Source organism: Anomaloglossus baeobatrachus, chromosome 2 (genome assembly GCF_048569485.1).
Source record: "Anomaloglossus baeobatrachus isolate aAnoBae1 chromosome 2, aAnoBae1.hap1, whole genome shotgun sequence".
Classification (NCBI taxonomy): Eukaryota; Metazoa; Chordata; class Amphibia; order Anura; family Aromobatidae; genus Anomaloglossus; species Anomaloglossus baeobatrachus.
In genome coordinates this window covers 314343404-314355895 of record NC_134354.1, presented here as the reverse complement: position 1 = coordinate 314355895, position 12492 = coordinate 314343404, and the positions used below count along the sequence as shown (strand labels likewise).

At 45.8% G+C, this 12492-nt stretch overlaps 1 protein-coding gene across 3 annotated transcripts in view; it reads left to right on the top strand.

Moving 5' to 3' along the window:
- Positions 1-12492, top strand: part of BLTP3A (bridge-like lipid transfer protein family member 3A) — a 698660-nt gene that overhangs the window by 248700 nt on the left and 437468 nt on the right. For all 3 annotated transcript variants that reach the window (XM_075335894.1, XM_075335893.1, XM_075335895.1), the window contains exon 7: positions 5935-6099. In XM_075335894.1, coding sequence (XP_075192009.1) covers positions 5935-6099 — 165 coding nt within the window. The remainder of the gene's footprint in view (positions 1-5934; positions 6100-12492) is intronic.

The following is a 12492-nucleotide window of genomic DNA, read 5'->3' as shown; positions in this document are numbered from 1 at the left end:
GAGAGGACCACCGGCACTTACTCAAATTTCTGTAGTACAAGGACAATGACACCAATAAAGAGATGGTGGAATATCGCATGGGGGTCCACGTATTTGTAAACAGCCCTTCACTCGCAGTTGCAACTTATGGCCTCCGGAGAACCGCATTAGAGGGAGAGTCTGAGTATGGAACAGACGCCAGAGACTTTGTTGAGAAAGACTTTTATGTAGATGATGGGCTCAAACCACTACCCACTGAAGCCATTGATTTGCTCAAGAGGACCCAAGGTATGCTGTCCCAGGCAAAACTCAGGTTACACAAAATTGCTTCAAACAGCTTGACCGTAATGAGAGCCTTTGAGTCAGGTGATCACGCTCCTGGGTTCAAGGACATTGACTTGGAGCTAGACAGTCCACCCGTGAAGAGGAGCCTGGGCATCAGATGGGATCTTGCAACGGACTCCTTCGGATTTCAAGTAAGTTGCTCCGAAAAGCCATTCACCAAACGTGGTGTCCTTTCTATAGTGAACAGCTTATTCGACCTGCTGGGATTCATAGCACCTATCACTATTGAAGGCAAATCCCTGCTGAGACAATTCCCTGAAACCGTCAAGGACTTGGATACCCCACTCCCTCCTGACAAAGAGCAAAAATGGGAAGCTTGGAAACAGTCTTTGGGTTGGACAATATCCACATCCCAAGATGCTACATCAAAACCTCCATCACCTCTAGCATAAAGAAGGAACTCCATATCTTCTCAGACGCCTCCACAGAAGCCATAGCAGCGGTTGCTTACCTGAAGGTAACAGACCCCAATGGGCAAAACTACGTTGGATTTATCTTTGGCAAGGCTAAGCTGACCCCGAAGCCCGACCATACCATTCTCGGACTGGAACTCTGTGGCATCATTTATTTTGGCAGTGGAAATTGACGACTTCATACGACAAGAACTGTGTGTTGACATAGATGAGGTCCAATACTACACTGACAGTAAAGTCGTTTTAGGTTACATGTTCAATCAATCAAGACGATTTTATGTGTACGTCAGTAACTGCATTGAAAGAATCAGGAGATCCTCCAAACCAGAACAATGGCATTATGTACCATCTGAACTGAATCCAGCAGATCATGCCACTAGACCTATGTCTAACTAACTCTTCTTGGCCTACAGGTCCAGAGTTCTCGCTTAGACAGTCAGAAGAAAATGTCCAGGAAGCCTTCAGCATCCTAGATCCAGACAACGATCCAGAAGTCCGAGCTGAAGTCAACACCCTGGCCACTAGTGCAGAAAAAAACTTCCAACCTCAGTTGCCAACGTTTTGAACGTTTCTCCAGCTGCATGAGACTTGTCAGGACTGTCGCAAGGTTAGTGCATATCGCCAGATGTTATCGTAAGGAGCTTGAAAATAAAGACTGTCATCGCTGGTATGTCTGCCACAAGCTTCTTTCTGCTGAGGACATCTCCCATAGTGAGTTCCTCATAATACACCACCTCCAACAGAGTGAATTCGCCACGGAATGGAAGTGTTTATACAACAAACAGCGGATTCCATTAAGAAGCCCTCTCGCCAATTTAAACCCAGTTATGGAAAGATTTTCTACAGAGCCACCTTCCACCTACGTTGGCCCAGACATCTTCGGGACATGGATGGTGTCTACACGCAGAACTTGCAGTTGCCACGCAAACAGTAAGCGTTGGGCTGTTGCTCGTCAAAAGCGCTCCTCTGGATGAATGCTACTGGACCTGAACTTTGGGTCATCCTTCTTGTTTTGGACTCAATTGATGTTTGTTTTGCATTTAACATGCCTTTCCTTTCAGGTTATATTATGGACTCAATAGTGAAATCCCCAAAGTGAATTTCAGATGGGGTGTGTGGTGTTCCTACCTGTCTTCTTTAAAACCTTTAATGACATATCTACTGTCATTTAATTAATGTTATTCAATGTGTTATTCAATGTATATACGTTTATGCTTGTCCTTTGCTGCCATCTACTGGTCAGACCATTCTGTTCCCCTGGTTCTTTTTAGTCCAGCCTTTGGGAGTGTTTTCAGCCCTACATGTGACCTCACATCCTGACTCAAAGTTACTTTCAGTCAGTGCATCGTGAGGAGCAAATCTCTGTCCTTTGGGCTTCAGAAAGGAAACGTTTTCGATCGGTAGCAGCTCTAGGACAACCATCACAAGACTACCACAGTACAGCCACTTGAACCACTGTATTGCTGCACGTTTTCGTCCATGGAGGAAAAATAAATCACTGTTGCTTCATCTCAGCGTGTGTACATTTGAATCTATCCACCCTGGAGCGCTCTGGTCATGTCTGCCTTGCATAGGGGAAACGAAGGTAAGGCTCCTCACACTTCTGCCCAACTACCTGCCTTCAATCGCCTCTAAGTGGGGACAGAACAACACCGACTGGTGATGAAGCCAGATCTGCTTGTCAGCTGGCTGATGTGTGCCATGGCAGCATGTGTAGGCCATGCAGGCTGCTCACAGCAGCACAAGCAACGTGCAGCCTGGTGTTGTCTTATGGAAAAACTGGTTCCGTAAACAAATCAATACAGCACTGAGGTGTTAGTGTACCTGGAATAAAGAGGGATCCAGCAACCATACATTATGCCATTCCACACCATAATCTGAAGAGTAGGATTAGTGTGATGTTTCTTTGTGAAGTCCTCATAGCATTTTCTCGTTTTGTCTCCAGACCAATCTTCAGCTATCCTTGTGATCAAGAGAAAAGCAGGACGCTATGCTAAAGAGTACTAACCTCCATTACAGCCTCAATTACAGTTTTTCTGTGCCGCATTCTAGCCTTTGAGAGTGGTGACGTGTAGCTCAACGTCTGACTTGTAGTATAAACGCCGTCTGATAGTTTGTGTGGACACTGGTTGATGTGTTGGGCTTTATATGGGACATCCACTTTCAGTACAGAAGGAATCACTATGCGCCACAGGACGCGTAATGTTGAACTGTCCTGACATCTCGGCCTATGTGGAGCACCCCACGGGGTCTTAGGAATACTCGTCCCCGGGCCCGTGAGGGTCAGGGGATGTCACGGGTGGCCCTGCTTGATTTTGTGACCCTCGAGGTGTCCACAAAAGGGGAATGGATGAATGGGATGAGAGGGGATGATGAGGATGTTGGGAGTTGTGGTTGTCTCGTGATGCCACCTGCTCGTGATGCCAGGGATTAGTCCCTGCTGTGGTCGCTGTCCTCTGGGGCGGATGGTGTCGCAGCTAGGATAGTTCAGCTTCCCGCAGGTGAAGCTAGGCCCCAGGAAGGATGATGGTGTTGGTAGTGGCCATTGGCGCTGAAGCGCGGGGCGCCGGCAATGATGGACTGACACGGTGGTTGCGGCTCAAGGTCTTTTACTCACTGGTCAGTTGTCACCTTTAGACTGTCGGTCTCTGCCGTGATGGGCACCAACTGATACAGGGTACCTCAGAAGCCACCACCAGTGTTGTGGAGTATGAGGCCTTCCTTCCATGTGCTCTGTAGTGTGGATCCCCGTGGCGTGAAGCTACTTAGAGACCCCAGTGTCCTTGGGTTTAGTTTCTGTCCCGTCCGCAGGCAGCGCAAATCATTTGTTGGGCCGACCGTGGTCTTGACTTATGACTCCATATGCTACTGTGCCCCGGGACTTTTGTGGTGGGCAATGGGACATGAAATCCCCCTTCCCTGCAGATTCTGGTGACGCAACGTGGAGTGTTTGCCACCCTAGGGTTCTGCACCCTGTCTGCGCTGGTGCTGAGGGAACTATTGAACTCTACCTCCAGCTACCATGGTGCTTCTTTGTCTCGGTAGCTTCACTTGTTGTCTCCTGCTCCTTCCAGTCTGTCCAGTCCTAACTGTGGAAGCTCTGAAGGACTCTCCTCAGTGACTGTGTTGTTCTCAGTCTCAAACTATTCTGAGGTAAAAACTGTGTGTTCTCTCACTTCCCCTTTGCTGCCCCCACCTTCCTGGTGGCTGGTAAAAACCCGTTGTTATGGTAACCACCTTTAGCCCAGTTCCAGTGGGAAAGCACCTGAGCTGTGTGTGTTGTGTAAGTGAAAACCAGTGTTTAACCTCTTCCTTACCCGGGATGAGTATTGCACCTTAAGTCAGATGCAATACCCTGTGGCGACTGAAGCCTCAGGGGCGCCACATATGCACACAGCTTTCTGCCAGAGTAACATCTCTCATTTCAAAGATTCTGTTCCTCTTAGCAGGAGGCATCTCACAAAACTTGTTCTTACTGTAGGTTTCATTTGAATAAAAAAATTGCTTTGACTCTAGCTTTTGAGCGCTCCCACATGTCACAGATTGGAGCCAGGAACCTTACAATGTTGTCACTTGCAGATCTTAGCAACACTTGCTACTTCCTTGATTTGCATAACGTTTTGGCTTGTTCTCGGTGTTGCAGTTTCACTCTTGAGGAGTGTGTGTATACAGTTTTAACTGAATTATTTTGTAAGTAAAATCTCTGTGGTGGTGGAAATTTCACCCATATCTTCACTACTGCAGGACACGGTCTGGTCTTTTCTGTCTTAGGGGTACTTTACACGCTACGACATCGCTAGCAATTGCTAGCAATGTCGAGCGCGATAGCACCCGCCCCCGTCGTATATGACCGATATGTGGTAATCGCTGCCGTAGCGAACATTATCGCTACGGCAGCGTCACATGCACATACCTGTTCAGCGACGTCGCTGTGACTGCCGAACAATCCCTCCCTCAAGGGGGAGGTGCGTTCGGCATCACCGCGACGTCACTAAGCGGCCAGCCAATAGAAGCGGAGGGGTGGAGATGAGCGGGACGTATCATCCTGCTCACCTCCTTTCTTCCTCATTGCCGGCGGACGCAGGTAAGGGGAGGTTCCTCGTTCCTGCGGTGTCACACATAGCGATGTGTGCTGCCGCAGGAACGACGAACAACATCGCATCTGCAGCTGCAACGATAATTGGGAATGGACCCCCATGTCACCAATTAGCGATTTTGAACGTTTTTGCAACGATTCAAAATCGTTCATAGGTGTCACACACAACGACATCGCTAACGCGGCCGGATGTGCGTCACAAATTCCGTGTCCCCAACGACATCGCTTTAGCGATGTCGTAGCGTGTAAAGCGGCCCTTAGGCTCCATTTATTAAAGTGGTTTGTTCTGTAGCAGTGCTTGGAGTTTATCTGAATGTTTATTACTCCTACATTATTGATATGTGATACCTATAAGGCTATGTGATTTATTCTTGTGACAAAGTATATTTTTGTACTTGTGTGTTTACGTGAAAATGGAGTGAGAAATGATCCCAAGTTTCATGGATATGAAATGAAAGTGGCAAATGAATTGCATACAGTGTGGGAGTGCATTGACATGGTGCATTGCATTTAATACTCAAAGTTTACAAAACCAGACATCTTTGTAGCACATCACATGCAGCCATCTCCTGATGTCAGAATAGGTGGCAAAGTGAACAATATTAGACTAAATAAAGAGGTGACAAGCAAAAAGAAAACTGAAATCATTATGTGACCCATGGATTGAGATGCCAGGTGTGCCTCCAGTAATCTTAATGGCATTGTGCTGTATAAGCAGTGATTAGAAAAAATGACTTTCATTTATAGCAGCTGCCATAAAAAACACATTTCTTGCTGAACTATCTGTCCAGGAAAGATGTGTATTTCCAATATGACACTTCCAGGAAGGATTTTGAAAGTTGAAAGTATAAACTCCAGCAAGTACAATGCATAGTGAAATCTATATAATCAAACTAGACTAAAAAATATAAGACCCCCCAGTCAGTATAAATTGTCCTCTTTTCCTCAGCTTTTTTTCCACTTTCTTCCTATATTTCCTTCTTTCCACTACACAGGATTCTTTCACAATTGAAGACAAGTCTTTGTGCTGTATTAATAAATGTCCTGAAAAATAAAGTAACTGTCCTCATGATCTGTTATTTTTTTCTTTGTACTCTTTAGACTAAAGATTGTTTGGTCCTGTCCTCCAAGCTATCATTCATTTTAGATGAGCTGCTTTGGGTTCTCACAGATTGCCAGCTGCGGGCATTGCTTTCATACACGAAATCGCTAGGTGAAGCTGTCCAAAAATCGGTGAGGCAAAAGAAGGAGATAGGCGTGGGGCAGGTAAGATGCTTTATTTGTGTAAAAAAGCTTATACCTGTAACTGATGGTTGAAAGAACAATTTTTCCTAGTTGCCTTCATAACGGCGCAACTGAGATTGCCTTCCCCTAACTGCACAGGAAAAAACACAGAGGTTTAAAGCCTTCCAATCTATCCTGCCTCCTTTCTTGTCTGGGAGAGGTCTTCTGGTGACTTTTTTTTTAAATGTATTTATTTTTTTCCCTTTTCCTGTTGGATGGACAGGCTTGGACGTCTTAGATTAGATTCTGCCTCCTAACATGTTAGTCACTGTTTTGTGTATTTTAGAAAATGTGACCTCAGTGGTGGCCCAGGGTAGTTTAATGCATGTGAGGTAAACATGGTTAGCCAGATAAACATAGCAAAATGTTCCTTCAGGCTCTCAGAAGCAGTGTCTAGTGGGCATTTTCAGTGTCCTCCACTTCAATGGGTATCTGCAACGCATGGGTCCATGTCTGCATGCTTCAGCACTGACGTCGAAGTGCAGTTTCCTGTGCCGGCGCCTACAATTTGGCTTGATGACATTCAGGGACATACACAAACCTGGCAAGAAACATGATTGGCTTTTTTTCAAGCATGGAATTCCTGTTATGATTCGAAAGGCACCTGGATTTCTGGAGTTAGGCTGGAGTCACAGTTGTGAGTGACTTGCGATAGGTTATTGTCTTGATAGGATCAGGTCGGATGCATGTATTTCTATGCAGCTGAGACGCTTGTGTCCGGAGAGTGTGCGACCGTGCCAGGTGATGCGATGCAAGTCACTCTCAAGTGTGACTCTGGCCTTATTTAAGGAACCTTCATTTCAGACTTTTGGTCTTTATGCTTCTATGCTGCTTTCCTAGGCTGTTCCTAATCCAGATTAAGGCTGGTTTCACATCAGCGTTTTTTTGTCGCTCGGCAAAACGCATCTTACCGGATCCGTTGTGTGCTCAACGCATTTTCAATGGACTTGCGGTAACATGCATTTGCATCCGGTTGCGTGCGGTACTGTCTGGATCCGGTAATTTGCGGTATTTGATCATTCCCCATGATTAAGCCATAGTGAAACGATCGTTGGGGGTCATTTCCTTGGACTCCTTCCATTTGTGTGATTACACTCGGCACTTTAAACAGGTATGTTTTGATTCCCGGCTTGGACCCTTATTTGTGGAATCTCTGAGCCATTTATGCTTTACTCCTTGCCCGGCATAGCCTTTTGGCACCCGGGAACAGGATTCCCTACATGGCCAATATGCACACATGCCTGTTTTATATGAATTGATATCTGGTGACTTTAGCCTTGTGTGCCCTCACACAAATATTTTCCACCATCTCTCCTGACCATTTTGCTCATGTATTTTTAGGCACATATTTGTAATTTTTATTGAATTTTTTGGATGCAATGTATTATTATTATTATTACTATTTAATAAAAACTGATTTCTTCAAAAAAACACTCATTTTCTCCTTGTTATTCTGACATTTGCTGAGTATAATTATGTGGTGGCTTCATATCGGGTAACACTTGTTGCCCTCTAGGCCATCCATTTCTATCATGTGCTGTATGGATTTTTGTTTGCTACTATTATTTTTTGGTTCAGTCAATTAGTAATTAATCTCCCAGTAATTAGATTCCCAGGGATCATGTTTTGAATTATTTCCATTTTGCAGAAAATGGCCACCAGCATCCTTATTGATGCTACAGCAGAGTCTTATCTGACTTTCTACCCTCACTGAGGGACTTTGCGATTAGACTCACCGGGTGCTGTGGCTGAAATTCTGGTCTGGGTATGTGGTGTCAAAGGATCAGTATTACTGTTGATATTTTTTTTTTTTAAAGAAGGCATCATACCATAAAAAAGAGATAAATCTCAGTTAAAGAAGCATTTTTAATTTGGCAGATGGGGATGGGTCTGGATGCAGTATTCAGGAAGAACGGAAGTCAAAGGGTAAGACACACCGGTGGAGCTATGCCAAGAAAGGAAAGGAAAAGTTCTTATTTCATCCCAACCAAAAATACTTTTCCTCCTCTAAATAATGACACTATTTGTATAGGGTCATGGTTGAAATACTTTGCTAACCATAAGGAACTAGTCTCCCAAAATCCTTGTACACTCCCTGACAGATGTTCTGTCGCTTATCCATGTTATGTAAATAAAAGCTTATAACCTGACTTTAAATTAATCCATTGGTTTTATAAATTACTCTTTTGAAAGCTGAAACCCTCCCAAATTTGGTTTAGGTTCTGAAAATAAAGTTGCTGCAAAGCTGAAATATTAATCATTTAATGAACACAGAAAGGTCAGATTTTGGCAAGACAAATGTTTTGTCGTCCACAGAACGCAATGTGAAATTCAAACAATTAACTTCTAATACAAAGATATGTTGCATAACAGGAGGAACTTTGTTGTAGAGATGGATGTATGAGATGGAGCACCATCCTGCTGCAGAATTTGACCCCTTTTATGATTGGGTATGTAAGAGGTAGCTAATACTTCTTGATATTTTAGGCTATTGATATTGCCTTCCACCTTGCAAATGTTTTGCACACCCCCATACTGAATGTAACCCCAGACCATGATCTTTCCACCACCAAATTTAACTGTTTTTGGATCCATACGGGCTCCAGTAGGTCTCTTGCAGTATGTGCGGTGGCTGTGGTGTAATTCAACTGAAGATTCATCAGAGAAATCCACCTTCTGCCACTTTTCCAGCATCCATCTGTTTAGCAGTTTGTGGGAATTGGCAAATGCCACACGTTTTTTTAATTGCCTTTTGTTTAGTGCTGGCTTCTGGGCACTAATTTCACCATGGAGGCCATTTTGACACAGAATCCTACAAACTGTTCTAGTTGAAACAGGGACTTGAGCTGACCAGGTCTGTTGGAGCTCTGCTGCAGTGAAAGAGGGGCTGGCTTTAGATTTTCTAACCAACAAACGTTCCTCCTGAGCAGTTGTCTTGCGGGGTCTGCCGGACCTGGGCTTGTCAAGAACATCTCTAGTCTCTTCAAGTCTTTTTTTTAACTCTCTGTATGTGACGCTCAGACACATTAAAGGAGCCAGCCACCTCTGCAGTGGATCTGGTCCTCAGCTTCTTGATAATCAAGGCTTTGGTCGCAGAGTGGATTTTTGGCATGTTGTCAGAGGTCAAGTTGCAGTTCAAGTGAAGGTCTGGGGTGTTGGGTTTCTTTCTATACACACCCACTAATTAACCGATCATTTAGTGAGCACAGGTGAGGATGTAAACTAGGATTGGGTGCATTATCTGACAAGGCGACAAAACGTTTGTCTTGCCAAAATCTGACCTTTCTGTGTTCATTTAAATGATCAATATTTCAGTTTTGCAGCAACTTTATTTTCATAACCTAAAGCAAATTTGGGAGGGTTTCAGCTTTCAAAAGAGGAATTTCTGAAACCAATGGATGAATTTAAAGTCAGTCTGACTCGTTCCCTGTTTCCCGTACTCCCTATGGAGGAGGCCCCGCAGGTGGAGGAGGACAAACCCATGCAGTTGGAGGGGATGTCTTGCAGTCCAGCGTGGGTCGGGAGTTTGTTTCTTTTGTGGGGGCAGTGGGTATTACATCGGGTCCTGTCCTGCCATCACCACCCTGTTACCATCTAGAGAGCCGTGTCCCCCTGGTCGTGTGGGAGGTAGCGACCAGGGCATCCATTTGTCCTCTATGCTCCCCTCTCTCCCGGTTAATTCCCCACCAGGGCGCAGTAGGGTTAGTGGTCCCACTTCTTGGGGTAAGGTCAAGCTCCCCGAAAGTGTGGTTCCCAGGCTGGTTTTGCCCAGCGTTCCACTGGCTGACAGACCGCCTCTTCCTGGATGTGTGGAGAATTGCGTCTAAGGAGTTTGTTTGTACTCCGTCTTTCCCTCTCTCCCGGCTGCTTCCCCTCTGGGACGCAAAGGGGGAAAGCTTCCTACTCCTCAGGCTCCTGTCCGCCTGCCTGGGTGTAATGTCCCTATGGCGAGTTTCCCCGGTGCGCCTTGCTCCTTTTGAGTCTCCGGTGCATTCGTCTCCCTCAGGTCCCAGGGAAGGAGGGTGGCCTGAGTGTACCTGTCTCCTCTGGTGCTCCTACAGTTCCAGGTAGTGGGTTTGTGGGGATGCCTGTGAGTACCGTGTCTTTGGGTCGAATGTGCCGTCGCAGACAGCGAGGCCAAACTAATAAACGGACAGATCCAGACCTCGTTGTGGGTGACTACATTTGGCTGCCCGCTAGTGCCATCCAGTGGCGGGGTCAGGCTGGGGTGGTTGGCTCGGGGTTTCTGGGTCCGTATTGTGTGATTCAGGTGTTATGCCCCTCAAGGGTCCCATTGGAGTTGCCCCCCATGCTTGGTGCGCATGCGGTTTTTCCGGTCTCCCGACTCCGGAGGTTTGTTGCCTCTTCGGGGTTTCCGTTTTTTCCCGGTTCGCGTTGATCCTTTCCTTCTCGATCGTGTGGTTGTGCCTGATCTTGAGCGTCTGGTGACCGCTCGTTAACGGGGAGTAGGGGGGTACTGTCACGCTGGTCTTTCTAGCGAGACTCGTCCTCATTTAAACGGACGTTTTTTCCTTTTAGCTTCTCAGGGGTTAATGCTTCTTTTGCAAGCTTGCTTTGAGGCATTCCCTCAGTTGCTCTAAGTTACTAATTAGGCTAGGCCTTTAAAAGGTCCCAGCATCCTTCACACAGGGCTGGTTATTTTCTCTCTACAGTTGACAAAGACAGCCTGTGTGTTTGGTCGTGCTTTATGCTAGTTCCTGTAGCCTTCTGCAAACAAGGTGTAGTTTGCAGCAGCGACGTTATTTTGTTGTTTTTATTTATTTTATTTTTGTGCTGTTCCCTGGAGTTGTCCCGGTTGAACAGGTAGAAGGTCTCTAGACCAGGGTCAGTGTACGAGACAAGGACAGGTCAGAGTGTCACGCCTCGCTACCTTCAAGCGTACCCGTGGCTTGAGGGCAAGTCAGAGTTCCCTAGCTTACAGGGTCAGAGAAGCCTCTGTCCCTGGGTAGCGGTCCATACACGTGACAGAGGGTTATTTTATAGGCTTTTTGTATTTTAAATATTTTTATTATGTCAAAGATTCAATACACAAAATGCATAGAGATATGAGCTAGTTCCTAGTTAAGGAACAAATCAGCTAAAATAGCAATGACTATATATTATGCTAGCTGTAGTACCCGAGCGTTGCCTGGGATAGTAACTGTCTCTTTGTCTCTCTCCCAGTCTGTCTGTCTGTATCTGTCTGTCTATCTCTGTCTGTGTGTCTGCCTTTGTGTGTGTCTGTGTGTGGCTCTGTCTGTGTGTCTGTCTCTTTCCCGGTCTGTCTGTGTGTCTGTCTCTATCCCTGTCTGTCTGTCTGTGTCTAACTCTCTGTCTGCCTCTGTATCAGTCTCTCTGTCTGTCTCTCTATCTCTGTGTCTCTGTTTCTTTCCCCCTCTGTCGCTTTTCCCCCTCTGTCGCTTTTCCCCCTCTGTCCCTTTCCCCCCTCTGTCCCTTTCCCCCCTCTGTCCCTTTCCCCCCTCTGTCCCTTCCCCCCTCTGTCCCTTTCCCCCCTCTGTCCCTTTCCCCCCTCTGTCCCTTTTCCCCCCTCTGTCCCTTTTCCCCCCTCTGTCCCTTTTCCCCCCTCTGTCCCTTTTCCCCCCTCTGTCCCTTTTCCCCCCTCTGTCCCTTTTCCCCCCTCTGTCGCTTTTTCCCCCTCTGTCGATTTTCCTCCTCTGTTTCTTTTCCTCCTCTGTCTCTGTCTCTTTTCCCCTTCAGTCTACCTCTTTCCCTGTCTTTCTTTGTCTCTGTCTCTTTGACTGTGCCTCTCTCTCTGTCTCTTTCCCTGTCTGTCAGTCTATCTGTGCTTATGTCTGTCTCTCTCTTTCTGTCTTTCTGTCGCTCTATCTGTCTCCCCACCGACAACTTATTATCTCACACATAAGCTTGTTATACTAACTATTTTGTTCCTATAGCAGCCACTCACAGCTCCTATTAATAAGCTGTAGCTCTTATCTCCATTGATTTTAATGAAGACAGGTGTTTTGGAGAGTAACTGTAAAGCGCGGGGTTAAATTTTCCTGTAAAAACATAGTCTATGACGTTCCCTGAGTCACATGGGGTGTCTGTGCAAAATTTCGTGATTGTAAATGCGACGGTGCAAATTCCTTTAGCAGACATACACACACACACACACACACACACACACACACTCAGCATTATATTATATTAGAAAATATCTTTTAGTTAGCTATCCCTCTCCCCTTCCCTAACAAAATAATTTTTTGTCAAATTCTCTCTACCCTACTTAACAGGAGAATGAATGTACTTTGACTGTTCAGAAATAACATAAAAATGTGCTTTATACATTTTAAAGAGATACAGTGCTGCTCGCCATTATTGGCACCCCTTAATTTTTTTTCATAGCCTGTACAA